This window comes from Ambystoma mexicanum, chromosome 1p (assembly GCF_040938575.1).
Source record: "Ambystoma mexicanum isolate Mex_15411 chromosome 1p, UKY_AmexF1_1, whole genome shotgun sequence".
Taxonomy (NCBI): Eukaryota; Metazoa; Chordata; class Amphibia; order Caudata; family Ambystomatidae; genus Ambystoma; species Ambystoma mexicanum.
Genome location: NC_090921.1, coordinates 434166197 through 434181800, shown reverse-complemented (window position 1 = coordinate 434181800; position 15604 = coordinate 434166197). Strand labels below are relative to the sequence as shown.

The 15604-nt window shown below is 46.0% G+C and overlaps 1 protein-coding gene across 2 annotated transcripts in view; it reads right to left on the bottom strand.

The window, feature by feature from the left end:
• RAB3A (RAB3A, member RAS oncogene family) overlaps positions 1-15604 on the bottom strand; it is a 284673-nt gene that overhangs the window by 111413 nt on the left and 157656 nt on the right. For both annotated transcript variants that reach the window (XM_069649256.1, XM_069649257.1), the window contains one exon: positions 330-448. In XM_069649256.1, coding sequence (XP_069505357.1) covers positions 330-448 — 119 coding nt within the window. The remainder of the gene's footprint in view (positions 1-329; positions 449-15604) is intronic.

Here is a 15604-nt window from a genome sequence, read left to right as displayed (position 1 = left end):
AAACCCAGTCCCCAGGAGCCATGCTATGCCTTCTTTAATAGGCCAGCACTCACACACTCAGCAATGTTGACCCCGTAATACGTGAAGGATCTTGTGCGTCAAGTGAGAGGCTTAAGTACTATTTAAATACCTCTTGATTTCCTGAAAGGGGATCTTTTGCACTCCTGTGTCTCACAAGCAGAAAGTTGGGCACTTGTCATTGGCAACCCAAAATGCAGATAAAATGGCCTCCATGGTTCCCTGTTTCACCATTAAACTCCATGTAAACAAAATCCTCAGCAACCCCCATAACAACTGAAATATAACATAAGGACTCTTAAGTCCCTTACCAGTCTTGTACAGCATTGAAAGATTCTTCGTTGGTGATATCGTACATCAGGATAAAGCCCATGGCTCCTCTGTAGTATGCAGTAGTGATGGTCCGGTACCGCTCCTGGCCGGCTGTGTCCTGTAGAAATAGAGAACAGAAATGTCACAGTGTTGCTCATTGGATGCCACCACAGTGCGTGCGTTCAAAGGTCTGACTCTAACGACACCATCTCACAAGACAAGAAGGGCAATGAACAACAGGTCCCAGTGGGTCACCATGCAACGTAAGGAGTGGGGTGGGGCGGGACATCTCTGAGTATGCCTGGGCCCCTATAGTTATTCACCGCAGTAGAAAGGCTCCCAAATTCTCTTTCACTATTGCTGTCTACGTTTTGGCAGGCCATCACAGAAACCCTGACCATTGACCCTAAAAATCAACACAAAAAAAATTATAATTCAAAACTGGCCAAAACATTGGCAATTTCTGACATGGTAACCAGCCATGCATCGAGTCCCTACAGTAAAGCACCACTGTGAGAAAGGTTCAGGATTCTTTCCAGTTTGCAAGTTGGGCCTGATTCTGCTATAAAAAGGAACCCATTGTGAAATGGGCACCTCCATGATCAGAGTTCTTCACGAGAAATGCATTTTCCCAGTGTCTACCATAGGATGCCCGAACTACTGTGGGAGCCATAATTGTGTTGTCATTCATAATCAATAGTGAGCATGATTAAGATACACAAGACTTGAAGCACTGGCACCGTACGTACACAACATTATGACGTGTATTATCTTTGGTTTCTCGGTTCCTACAAAGCGTGCCAATCTTATTTGGGCTGTGTCCCATTTTGGACACATTGTGAAAAGGAACTTTGCAATTTACGATTGTATCGTTTGCAGTAAATGTTTTTTTGTCTTGGTGGCCCTTGTGAGCATTGCTTTGAATATTCCCATTGGATGTGAAGAGCTACATGTTGGCCAGATACAGTATGTACTTTTAATTCAAAAGAGTAGTGCTCGAATCGTTTTGCATTATTCGGAGCTCCTATAATCCCATTGGATTGAAGGGGATTTACTCATCTTTCTAATAATAAAATATCTGGTGACCCACTTTGTTCCCGCCCGCTCAGCTTTAAGGTAGGCTGGCACCCCTGAAAAGCTGGGAGGCCTAGTGATGGCGACAACCCGACGACTCATTTACAGATGCACTAACGGGCTGAGAACTCACTGTATTGACACACAGGCCCCTCCGCCTTTCCTCATCTGGGCAGCCCGACAGGCCTTTTGTTTGCTTACCGATTGACCTTTCTCGGCCACTAAGCCAAGGAATCCTCTAATGCTTGCTGCAGCAGATCCGCCAAATACAGATGCTATCAAGACCTGGCTGACACATGTGAGCCAAGCTAAATAAAGTCACCGTCTTAAAGGAAGCTCCAGGTGTAGCATACTCCTATCATCAGCAGGGGCGAATGTCAATTCCTGACTCCTCCGGGCCACCGCTTTCTTGCCAGTTCCCTTAGTGTGTCCTTGGCTAGCAATCCCACAGAACTGACACTGGTGAATTCGCCCTCGTGCAGAGGCCATTCCAGTTTGGCTCCGTTCCCTCTCCGCCACTGCAGAGCCCCGTATTCCCATTCTTTACACACTCCTTCCCTCTGTCGCTTCCGACAGGGGGCCGGGAAATCCCAGATTGCAAGGGGCTCCTAAAAGCCGCTAGCTTACAGTTCGTGCATCCATACTTCAAGGGGTTCCAGAGCACATCACACGAGCGTGCTTCCCCCAACTCTAGCACGTCTTTCCAAGAACCCGCCATCACCGGAAAATTGATCGTTACCACACAACTTCTTATCCTCCCGCATGATCAGCGTCCGTTTGAGCCACTGTCTAGCATTACAGACACACACACACAAACGCACACACACACACACCCCCCACACACAAACATTTATATAAGTGCATTGTTCTAATATGTTAGTTGTGCACTTCCCTTTTCCAATCCTGCTAATCCCTATCCATCAATGTTACCCTTTTTTCTTTATTCTTCCTCCATAGACTAAGGTCAGGATACTCTGGGCAGGCCACAGTAGGAACATTTCTCGGGCATAGGAAGGGGGCCAGATTGGGTATTTTCAGGGCCAAACTCCCATCCGCAAACCCCCCCCCACACCCACCTTTTGGCTAAATCCTGTCGGGCACCATCACACCACCTTTTTGCAGAATCAGCTCTGATGTGACCTGCATGTAGGTTAAATGCCATGACCTAAAAAACGTTCCAAGAGAGTCAGTAACATTGTAATTAGCTATTTATAATGCGCATAATACTCAGAGGTTTCTAAGCACGGACCCGGGGATCTGTCTGGTTGCCCCTGAACTATCCTCCCCTTGTCGGTGGGGGTACACGACCGAGGATTAGCAGTAACTGTGTTATCCATTTGCTCTGTCCAGGTTACTGGGAGGTTATTTGGATTTTCATTTGGAGTTTTCTCGGGAGTTTAAAACTAACCAAGATTCAGGTTTAGATTTTCGTATCCAGTTAAAACAGGGGGAAGGACCGGATTTCCCCAGGCAAATCAACCTAGTCTATTCCGGGACCCTATATATCACAGGGCTCCCCTCTGTGAGTGAAAACCAGAGCAGGGTCAAGGGGCGTTAGCTGTGCATTCGGGTTAAGGGGTACTTTGGAGGGTCCCTGGTCAAGTGCCCGAGAGGCCAAGAGGGATATCAGAGAATATCAGAGAATATAGTACAGGCCCAGGGTTTCTTAACCTAATTATCTCTGTTAAGAGAAGAAAACTACATCTTCAATAACGCCTCTAATCTCCTAAAAGAAAAACCAGACCCGACTGAGGAAGCGCAGTTAGAGCATTTAAGGCAGGAAGTTGGTGAGGAACATCGGGGTGCCCCCACATGAGTGCTTTCCACAACCCAAAGAGAACATTCAAGTGGAACCTATACTCCTTCCATTTAACACCCAGAGCTGCAGAAGGAGGCGTGGCCCTCAATCATGCAGCCACAGTATATTCTCAGAGAACCCTCTTTATTTTATAAACTGAGGACAGACCTGGAAGGGGAAGAGCGTATACCACCTGCATTGCTGCCGACATAATGGGGAGAGATGCCCCTCCAGTCCCTCCTCTCATTGGAATCAGGGGGATTCCCGAAAAGGCATAGGTGGGAGAAGTGGTTCTTGAACCTTCCTACCCTTCAAGAGGAAAGTTTAACCCCTGGGATCTACCAAGAACCAGCCACATCAAGCCCCAATTAGGGGAAAGCTTACAGCAACAGGCACAGAGCGAGAGGAGCTGCTGAAGCTTCTCTAGTGTGAAGAACTTTCCAGAAAGGAAGCCATGGTGGGGTTTCCCTATTTAAGCAATTCCTCCCAGTATAAACCAGAGTGTGCCCAGAACACCACATTACCTGTTCAGCCATCAGGGCATAGGCACGCATCTCAGGGCGTACATAAGAGCTACCTCAAAGCTAAGCAACGAGAGAGAGTTTTGGAGCTGCGAAGTGGGAGATTGACGGTCGAGAAGGAGGTGTGATGAGTGCTTCAGGAGAGAGGAGAAGAAGTTGTAGCCGACGGGAGGGGCTGGAAAGAGGTGCTAGAGAGCAGGAGAGGAGATTGGAGGTTCTGATGAATTAAGAGGAATAAAGAGGCAGCAGGAAGGAGGTCAGTAAATAAGAGTATGGTGGAAAGAATGGTGAGGAGAAATAGAAAATCACTATAGGAGATGTAAAGAAGAGTGTTAAGATGGTGGCTGGAGGTGATATTAAAGGAAGAGTGGAGGTGATACAAAAAGTGGTGGTTGGAGGTAATATCTTGGGAGGAGAGGAGGACAGCTAAGTGGATGTGGATGGCGCAGAAGGCACATCGAAGGATAAGAAGACTGCGGTTGTGGAGGAGCCGGAGGCAAACTTTAAATCTAAAAAAGGGTGACCCTGGAGTGGAAGATATGGGAGCAAAGAGGAGCGTCGAGTAGGTGCAGGGAAGCCTGAAAATAAAGAGCATGAGATGAAAAAAGATAGGAGTTGAAAGAGAAAAACCAAGAAGAAGCAGACCGAAGAAATCGCACCCTAAGCCACTGGGGATGTGACAGACGGTTAAGGGGAGGGGCAAGCGGGCATAGGAGCATTTAGGAGGTGGAAAGAAGAAAGCAAGGGTAGTGAAATGTGCAGGAAAGCTCCCCTTAAGCACAAGACCATTGCAATGTGTTGTGGTAGACTAGGAGGACTGTTGAGTACTGGAGCTAGGACCTTAAGACAAGGAGAAGGTCGTGTGGCCCAGCCTCTTGGTGGATTCCTGGGAGCCCTATACTCCTTGCCACATAGCTGCCACGCCTGCCCAGGGATTCGTGTGCAGGCGCATGCAGGGTCCCAGGACCCAGACACAGGGGTCTACCAGAAGATGAGGGTCAGAAGCAAAGGATTTTATTCAACAAGCCAGGGAGCCAGGGGGTGTGGTGAGGATGTCACGACATTCAAACTCCCCCACCCAAGGACTGTGAGACACTGAGACGCGGGAAGATATTGCCAGGAAGAGATCCCTAGTAATAAGGGGTACACACCCCAGAGAATGTTCTGTTGCATCCTAAGACTTTTGCTGCCTCAGAGACTTTTGTTTGGTGCCGAGAGAGGTTGGAACACAGAAACTCGTCATTAAACCCAAGGCATCCAGTACAGCGTTGGGTAGGGTACTCACAAACCTCTAAACTATCCTGAGCAAAAAAGGGAACAGGAAATGGATGTGTTTTGCCATGTCATATGTAGTGTTTGTTAAAGCATCTAGTTTGCATTTCAAAGAATATTTATTCAGTAACACTGGTCAAAACTATTAGTCACATGGTGAAGTAACTAGTCACACTGGCCCACCTGGGCCAAAAAAGTGGCACATTTTACCCAAAAAACTGGCCCACACTAGCATTTTGTGTTTGGGTTCCAGCATTGCACTATTGCACTATTGCCCTGTAGGCCAGTCCGAGCCTGTCTATACCCTGATCAGCATTATCTCCTCGACACAGTTCCTCCCCGCCCCCCCCCCCCAAAGTCAAAATCTTCTACACAATTCCAGCTAAACCACATGCAGACTAACGTTTAAAGGCAGAGCCACTGGTACCACTCACAACTGCATACATGCACCACCACCTGTATGACCTAGATCAGTGACAATGGTGTGAAGGCATTTTAGCTTCACGAATAGCAAGCATGAAGCACTGTGCTTTGGTTACTAGCAGATGTTTGTATATCCGATTCCTCAGAAAGTGTCAAGCTGGTTGTCCCCACCCACAACCTCCAGCCACCTTCTTGTATTCACAGTGAAATGCAATGCTTCTTGGAACCGAGCCTAATGCCCACCTCAGCATTTCACTGCATACAAGATTCCAAAGATGCACGGTGCCCGAGGTGCTTGCGCTATCTTTGCAGGAATATACAATGTATGTGTCATTAATGAGTGTGTATGAATGAAAAACACAAACAGAAATGCCTTTTTTGTTACAGAAATAGGGTAGCTTATAAGGAAAGGCAGAAGAGTTGCTAGGGGAGGTCTTGAGGGGCTATAGTCCCGGGTCTTTTGGTTGTAGTCACGGATAGAAGCTCAGGGGTGACAACTAAAAGACTAGCTAGCCCCGAGTCCCGACAATGCCCACATTAGCATAGCCCTGGATCTTTTCCAGACCTAGCAACACTCCTGAGTAGAGCGGGTCATTAATGTAGGAAACGGTCACTATCCCAACGATAATGCACCCTCACAAACTCGATAAGGCTATTAGTACATAGTGCTAGCAGCAATAAAAGTTTTAGGGTTGAAGTAGTGAAGTAAAACTAATAATGGGTACAGTAAACAAAACGTGTTAGTAAATTAAATGTGTTTTCATTTTGTACTATTTAAATAACTAGGCTCTCTTCTTAAGTATAAAGTTCCTCCCAGACAAGGTTTCTAGACAAGTCTGATCATCAAAACAGGTTCATCCCTGTTCCTCTAAAACCATCAAGGACCACATGGCTCCTGCTTTGGCCGACTTCTGCAACCTCTCCTTTGCCACTGGAGTCTTCCCTTCCCCCTTGAAGCAATCCCTTGTGCACCCTCTTCTTAAGAAACACTCAGCCGACCCCTCCTGCCCTGCTAACTACTGCCCAATCTCAATCACTCCTTTGCTGGGCAAACTCCTGGAAAACCAGGCCATCTCCCACCTTAATCTTCCCAACTCCCTCTCGGTCAGTCGCTTCTCTAAACAACGAGTTGGTGGTAGATCTCTTTCTTCGGCTATGCCCTCGCTCTAGAACAGCCTCCCTGCCTCCCTGAAACTTGAGGAGAACCATCTCTGGTTCCGGAAGCACCTCAAGACCTTCATCTTTGCTTCTGCTTTCTCTCCTCCTCTCCCCTGCTGAACTCCTGACTGAAACTGCACTGGTCATCTGGCTACCCTCTGATCTCAGGCCGAGGTCAACTCCCCCACCAGCTGCACATCTCTACTGCCGCCAGGGCAACCGCTGCACTGGGGGCTGTTTCTTTATACCTACAGACCCCACCAGCCCTTGACACTTGATGTCTGCACTTGCCACAAGCTGGCCTCAGCTTTTACCTATTGTTTTATTTATTCTATTTATTATTAGTGATGATCCTATGTGCTGCACTGGCCCGCTCTCCTTCCCCCCTGGAATTTCCGTTTCCCCCTGCCCTGCACTTGCATGATCTCAATGTCACCTGGCCTAGTAAGATAGTTGTCTGTCTTCCCTCTGTTCCCCTCCCCTTGCCGCGACTTGAAACACTTGTGTATAGGCGCGTTATGAATGCCATATCATATCATAGGCTGCCTTTATAAGGTAAGCATTTTAATTGTAAAGTTGCACTGGAACAGTTTTAATATCATCTTGCTTTAGGTGCAAGGTTAAGGTGAACGCTAAGTTTCAAGTTTTAGCTTTCACTTTGTTGTGTTACATTAGGTTTGAGTGTCTTTTTGTGGGATAACTTGCTGGGAAATTGGACTGCTGGAAATTAGTTAATGACTGTATTCGAATATCCTGATTTGCTAAGAGGAAGCCAATAGTGACTTGCGTGGTCCAACAGGTTTTATTATTACCCGACTCAGTGGCAGTTTATTACCATATTTTATTAATTGAATTGCTATATAAAAGCGCTAAAAATGGTGCCTTGTGATCACTTTAGTACTCTTCATTATATAAAGCATGGATGTACAGAAGGGGCCTCCAAATCTGGTCGTTGAGTGCCACAATCACACCAGGCTTTCTGTATAACAACTGGTTCGATTCCCAAGGTTGTTCCTACCACAAAGCGTTCTGAGGCCATACAAATGGGAAAAGGCACTATATAAATTACTGCTACAATACAATAGTCATGGGATCCACAGACTACTTGAAACCATACACAGTTTACATTTGCTTATACCCTGTAGAGATAAATTACACACTAGCTTTTGACTGAGTCCACATGATGGCATTAGAGTTATCCTAATTATCGCTCTGGATCTCTTTAGGACAGTGCCCATAAAACCTTTACTACACCAGGATGGTCTCCTCAACAGGCAACACATTCGTTGAGAGTCTGAGATTTATAGTGTCGTCCACTTCTTCCTTGGCCTTTAATGTGCCCTTTGTCTTGCATTGGTCCAACTGGATTCCCTTGGTCTTCCAATGGAGGTTGGGCGTTGGGAGGTTTGGCATCTCTCTAATGATAGCCTAGGCTGATACATTCCAGTTGTTCCAGACAATTATTCTGACCCCTCGCCACCACTTGAGAAATATTCTTTCCATCCAGGGTGTGAAGGCGCTCCCAGGCTCTGTGAATGTCCATCTAGTATCTTCTGGGTTTCCAATGGGCGTTGGGTGTTAGGTAAGTGTTCAGCTGCCTGGTTGCTTGGACTCTATGGAATTATTGGATTTCCTCTCCCAACTGTAAAACAAGCTTCTCTCTATTGATGGACTGATGCTTTCTGGAACGGGTTCAGGCCTTTACGCGGGCCCCTCCTCCACCACTTAAGGAATATTCTTTCCATCCAGGTTGTGAAGGCTCGACCAGGTTTTCCATCCTTCCTAGGATTGCTTCCTCTAGGGCTATTTTAGGCTTGGTACTGTCCCCGGATCTTTATCTAAGAGTTTTTGCTATGTTTTTCCCTCCTGCCACTTATTCCTCGCTGTCTTGTACTTTCTACTGGCTGTTATAACCTCGTCCTCCCCTCTGTCATTTTAAAGAGGCTCTTCCTTCGGCTCCTCTTTGTCCTCTGGGCTCAATTTACATTAATCGTACAGCATGTATTCTCCTCCTTTCCTCTATCCCTCCTTCTCCTCTCCATCCTCTTTAGTCACTCTCCTTCTCTTTTCCATCATTTACTCTCCTGGCTCCTCCTCTTCACCTCCTACTCTCCTCTCCCTTTCCTCCTCTCGACCTCATCTCTTCCTGCATCTCCCTCCATTTCCTCCCCACCACCTCTTCTCTCTTGCTCCCCTTTTCAGCTTCCCTGTATCCTCTTCTCTCTTGCTCCCTCTCCTCTTTGCCCTTATGCCACGGACTACTCTGTACTATCCATCTCTCCAACTGCTATGCACCCCAACTTCTAACCACCATCTTTATGGCTGTGGCACTCTGTGGTTATATGTACTCATGCAGGGACAGAAATGGGCATTGTGAGTGTGAGATTGGTGTCAGATGCATGTGTGGTAGGGATCGGCATGATGATTAGGTAAGCGCTGGAGAAACTACATCCCCTCTCCCCCAACTGATCAGCGATGCTGGTTACTCTGGACCTGTGGCTCTTCTCGCTGAGATGATAATTCATCTGTCGAGCATTTTGAATTTAGTTAGCCTGTTGCAGTTCAGGGTCTCCTTAACGCAGTTTTTGTCCTCTTTTGATCTCACCCTTGTCTTTCCCTGCAGTTTGAGGTGAGTGGGACCCAGGGAAATTCCCCTAGATTGGGTGTGCAATATTCAGTCGCTGTAATAGCATAATATCATAGCCATTACTACGCCACTCACGTACTCCCATAGATGCAGGCAGTGATCCAGATAAGGTTTTGAAGTGTGAGTATTTTACGCCACATTTTTAAAGTTGGTAGTAAAATGATTTTTGGGGGAGTAAAAATGTAAAGCGAGTAAAACAGTTTTAACTGGAAAGCAGAAATGTTTTTCTAATAATTATTTCATTGCACAATAAAAGATAAACGTGTACTTCTTCCGAGCGGGCAGTAACAATAGCAGTTTCTTCCTGCGGTACCACATGCACAACTGGTCAAACATATCTATGGTGCTTTTTGAGTGAAAATAGGGGCACAAGTTCCTGCGTGTCTGCTTCCTATTTTTTGATGAGAGTATTTTGACTCCCTATTTTTATTTTCTGGGAGTATTTGCCTATTTTTAGGGAGTAATAGTGGCAGATACATGTGTAGGACTTGATTCAGGTATAGGAGCACCTGGTCCCTCAAATAATTTGTAGTATTTTCTTATGAGCTTCTTAGGTGATAGCAGTGTTCTCAAGAGTGTAGGGAATCACACGAAGCCACTCTTTGATATTCTTGACTGTATGGGTGTCACCTATACCAATAACGACAATGACACCCAGATACTCATCTCTATCACTGGTGACTACGCAACCGACTCAAAAGCCCTCAATGATGTCTACTTCGTTATCCAGGCCTGGATGGAGCATCATGGACTCTGTTTAAATGACGAAAAAACTGAGTTACTTATCTTAGGCTCCCACTACAGACTCAATAAATTGGATCCCGCCTTCAAATCATTTGTCATTGACGGAAATACTATCAAGGTATCCAACGATACAAAAACGTTAGGTGTCTATCTTGATTCAACCTTATCCCTAATGAGACAAACCAAGCGCTGTCGTCTCGGCATCAGCCTATACATGCAAACTCATCACTGCATGCAGACCTTTCCTCACAGCGGCCAACTGCATTAGCTTGGCCAGAACACTCATTATGGCCAAAATTGACTATTGTAATGCCCTTTATCTACGGACTAGCCAAAGGAACATTGACAAACTGCAGGTAACGCAGAACAATGCTCTTAGAGCTGCTCTTAACATTCCCAGGAAACTTCACATCTCCGGCACCAGGCGCAGTTTACACTGGCTCCCTGTTGCTCACAGAATATCCCTCAAAACCCTTGCACTCACTAGTGTCAGTCCAACCTGGCCCCTGCATACCTAGCCAACCGTTCCATCCCCCATTCCTCATCCCGCCCATTGAGATCAGCCCAAGCCCACACCTTATCCAAGCCCAGATTTAAGCTTCAAAAAGCTGGCGGGTCTAGCTTCCCAGTCCTCGCTGCCAAATTATGGAATACACTTTCTAACTCACTTAGAGCTGAACCGTTTTACCACTCTTTCAAATTTAAGGCTAAAATCTGGCTATTTGCACAGGACCATGCTCCCACTTGCGTCGAACATGTATTACTGCATAAAGTTACTGTACAACACCTATATCCTATTGTAAATTTGTGCTTTGTATGCACAGCTACTTTCTACTTATTTTTCGCATTCTCGTGTAACCCGTTTCTATATCTAGATTGTATTGTATGCACACAGGGCAGCACTCGCCACCCTGCACTATTTGCACTTGTTGTCTTCTGTAACCATGCACTTTGAAGAAATGCGCCCAGATGCCCTCGGGCCAGGTGTGCAATACAAATAAAATAAATACAAATACACTCAATCAAGTCTAGGGACGGGCTAGGGCGGCAGGGGCACTATGGTTCCCCTATATACCATCTTCGAGCCCTGCATCTCAGAGCCAGTGGATATCAGTGATGCCAGGGGTAACCCACTCCTATCCCCCGCCTACTGTAACTCACATTTGGATTCAGTGTAAACTAATGCATCGTGTGTGGATATCCAGAAAACATGGCAGTGGATTTGGCACTTGAAGACTGCACTTGAATAACTATCATGAAATAAATACAGTCTTCGCCACATGCCTCAGTCTAGGCAGAAACCAGGTGAATTCTGACACGCAGCCCACGATTCTAATTCACAGTGAAGTCTTAACTGAACAGAACGTTTTTAAGGAGTTTCCTGAAGAGTGGCTGGTTCGTTTGTGCTCTCCGGATTGTAGTGTGTGGTTTTAACATTCCTGAGCGGCCTGCCCCAGAGTTTCGCTTGTATGAACTGTGCTTGGCAGATTGGCATGGTGTTACGCCATGTCAGGTCCCCCAATCCCCCTTAGTTCATGCTGCAGGGCTAGCTTCTGCAGCTTTCCTGGATCCGTGCTCAAGTCAATCTTGGGACGCGTGGCTGGTTGTGTTGTGCTCTCAAGGATTGAGTGAGTGAGTTTAATATTTCCAAGGGGTCAGCCCCAGTGATTCCCTTGTGTAAACTTAATTTGGCGGATTAACATGGAACACCATGTTAATCCGCCAGATAAAGTGTGAGGTCCCTCAGTAGTTCCTAGCGTGGGGACACCGTCTGCAGCTTTCCTGGAAAGCAGACTTTGTGGCAGGTGCAGAGGGATTTCAATATATCCTGAGCTCCACAGTGAGGACATGGATTGACAAGAAGACCTTTTTTTTTAGTGCTGGTCTTTTTCATGTTGTTAGTCTGGTATTATAGTGCATGCAGCAGTATACCAATGAATGCTGTCGTTGCGATCATTGTAGGCGATGCTGTAGAAGTCCAAGCATGCCATTATTGACTAGCCAAGCTCGGTGCTTATAGTTTTGGTAGTGTGGTATCTGCCAAAGGCGGGATACCTCCATGTGCTTGCGCAGGATCAGTGCACTTCTTTGCAGATTAAAGGTTATGGCAGTATCTCAAGGACTCAAGAGCGCCTTTTCCCTTTACAAACACCCAACATTACACTGCACAAAGAAGGCTCTCTAGACCACAGCAGGACTTGTCAGTGCAGGGCTTCGATAGTTCGGCCTTCCAACGAAACTCAAGGAGCTCCAGCTCACCTACCCTTTCAATGCAAAATAACACACAGGGATTCCAGGCAGAGGTTTGAGATATTAGAAAGGAGATCATACACATTTGTGAACCTCGAAAGTGCCACCTTTGAGGCAACAATAAAAACAGGTTGCTAGGAACGCGGGCTGAATCTTCCAATGTAAGCGGTGTTCCAAGCTGCCTGATGGAAGCTACCCCCACACGCCATCTTCCCCCACCCTCCCTTCCCTTTTCCCCCTGCCCCACTTACCTTATTGTGGTGGCGCCAGATGCCACCACCTGCGCATCTGCTTCCGCTCGCTGAACATTGTGGCTGCCATGGAAATAGAAGAAGGGCTTCCGCAAGGATCCCCATCTTCCAACGCTGTGCCGGCCATCTTGCTACAGTATTTTGAATGAATGAATGGGATGCCGCAAAGCATCACGTTCATTCATTCAAAATACAATGCTCTCAGCACCCCGAGTTACCAGATTGGCGTGCCGGATCGGGTATTAAGGCCTAATTAATTTTGTTCTGGGGATGTCTTGGCAGTAGAATCCTTGCATGAGGCCAGGGACACAGCTTGAGGAGCTATGCTAGGAAATGAGGCGACAGAGAATATCTGTGTGCACGCAGAAAGACATGTCTGCCTGCTGGCCCTATATCTAATACTGATATGTAGGTGTGATTGTAAATTTAGCAGCAAGGTTCCATTTGTCAGAAAATAATTACAGAGTGTTAATTTGATTCCCCGGCCATACCCAAGCGGGTGTTACATTTCATGCCGAATAATGTGAGAGTAGCTTGCAAAAGCTGCCACGCTCAATGAGAGATTATCATGTGATCTTCACGATCTATGGGAAATAGGAGGATGTGCCAGCTGGAGCAGCAAGGGTAGCTAGAAATCTTGTAAGGATTTATGTACCCTCGCTCTCCGACAATTGTAAAGTGATAATTAAAACATTATTAAGAAATAGGAGTTTCCACCTCAGGGCATGGCAATTCTCTAATTTCTCAAATCTCTAAAAACGTGGCTTTTTTCAACAGCATACGACCAAGGACTAATCCCAATGTATGCACAGACCAATGCACAAACCGGAACTCACAGTACTGCGCTACTGTTAAAAGATGTCAGCCGATGTCCTGGCGACGCACACCCTGTACATCGCTTCATTGCTCACGAGCTAGGTCAGCGCTTTAAACAATAACAATAAATTAAATAGAATTGGCACCTAGGCTGTAGACAAGTGCCGGGTTTGAATAGGAATTGATGTGCTTGTACCAAAATCTCTTGTGGGTTGAGTGGCCTCAAGCAACTTCTTTGTGCAGGATTTGTATGCAATGTTTGCCTTAACCAGCTTCAGAGACGCAGCGCCATAGGAAAGAAAGTGCGCCAGAACAATGTATCATTAAAGCGCTGGTGCATGTCGCTTTGAGACTCGTCTTCCATGCTAACCACTTCGCTATGAAAAGCAACTGCAAATTTGCTTGCTCTTGTTGTAAAAGCAGATTTGTTCTGCCCGTGCCTAGTTTTGGCTTTAGTGAAAAGTAGGGAGTTAAATAGATTTGTATAGTGTACATAATGACTAAAGGAAATGCAAAGGCGAAACAGTCTTTGTTGGTCATTTTGAACTGTGCCGAGTGCAAAATGAAAAAAGAAAAGCAAAGCATATTGCTTTCACGCTTCCATGTTGCTCTGCAGCTCATTTCTGCGATCTTCCAAGGTGTTGGAGGGGAAGAAAGCAGATTTGTATTCAGGTGTAAAACCAAAGGATTCCATTGCTATCTGCTAAGCATATACACATGTTGATGAAGAGGTGGATTCCATGGGAATCCATTAATAAACTCGGCCTGCAGAGCATAATTTGCAGGAGGCATTTTTTTTTTTTGCAAAACAGAATGAAAAGGGAAAAAGCCGATTTTACCTTGTTTTACTCTTCACAATTAAACTGCGCCTTGAAAATGTTTAAAATTGCATGCAGGGGACGCAACAGCATGTAAGAGCTAACATTGGTGGTCACTTGCATGCAATTTGCATTTCTTTTAAAATGGCCTCCTTTAGGTGTAATTAGACTACATGGTTTTAACTCCTAGATGGCTCAACTGCTCCCTCCTTTCTATCAAGCAGTATGTCAGACGCCTAAAAAGAGCCTGGCAAAAGAACCTATGCCCCACCACTAGAACACCACTCATAGACTGCAGCAAGAAATACAAACAGCCACAGGCAATCGCAATGCCAGAGCCACTTATTACCTCCAAGAACTCCAATCCTCCACCAATCGTACACGGTCACTAGTCAACATTGTCAAATCCCTCACCAAACCACGTGCACACCTTCCACACCCTGATCCAATGCAGTATGCAACTCCCTCCTGGGCTACTTCACAGCATTTCCTTCCCTCTGCTCTCCCACTCCCACTTGCAAACATTCCACATGGGACACCTTCCACCCCATCGACACAGACACCCTCATCTTCTTTACTACCAAAACAAAAGTTGCACACTTCCTGGATGATGCATGCCCACCTCAAGCTGCATCCCATTGCATCTCCACCCTAGCTCCCCATTGGCTCAACATCATCAACATGCACTGTCTCTCACATGGTACTATCCCTTCTGCACTCACAACTTTAGTCCTGAACAGAGCACTGAGACCGCTACACTTCACATCCTTGATTACTGCCAGAACATCATCGACAAAGGACACACAGCACTACTCGTACTCCTCAACCTCTCAGAAGCCTTTGGCACCATTGAATACACCATTCTACTCAACACTCCCCGTACCCCAAAGAATTGCCATCACAGGACTCTGCATTGTTTTCAAAGCCATCCATCACAAAACTCCATCTTGCCTTTATGGCAAATTCAATCCCATCACCTACACAAACACCAGACAAGCAAGCCAGCATGCTTTACACATGCCACTCTGCAAACATGAACACACAACAATTAGCATTTACCCAGTGGGCACCCAGGGCATGGAACACTCTTGCCCTTATTCACAGAGCCTTGTCCAATGGGGTTTTGCCATTATAAAAAGGTTTCTGTGAATAAGCCGTTTACCTCTTCACATCTGAACTGCACCTTACATCATCAGTTTCAGAAAGAGCCTCAAAACATACCTGTTTTCCCACACATAACCCTGCGCTTCAATCTCCCCGGCTACCTCTTGTCTGTCTTAATCTTTCAATCCTATAGTGAAAACATTTTGTAACTTCTGTTTCATCTCCCACTTTTTCAACCTTTGAAGCTTGTAAGGTGCTCCTAGACCATCTGCGTAGGACTAGCACTGAACAAAAATTCAAATAAATAAATAAATAAAAATAGATGGCAATTTAGCAGCACAATTAATTTGATTGCTCTGGGGCGCTTTAGCAGCACTTAGTGAGGCTACATTGTTAGC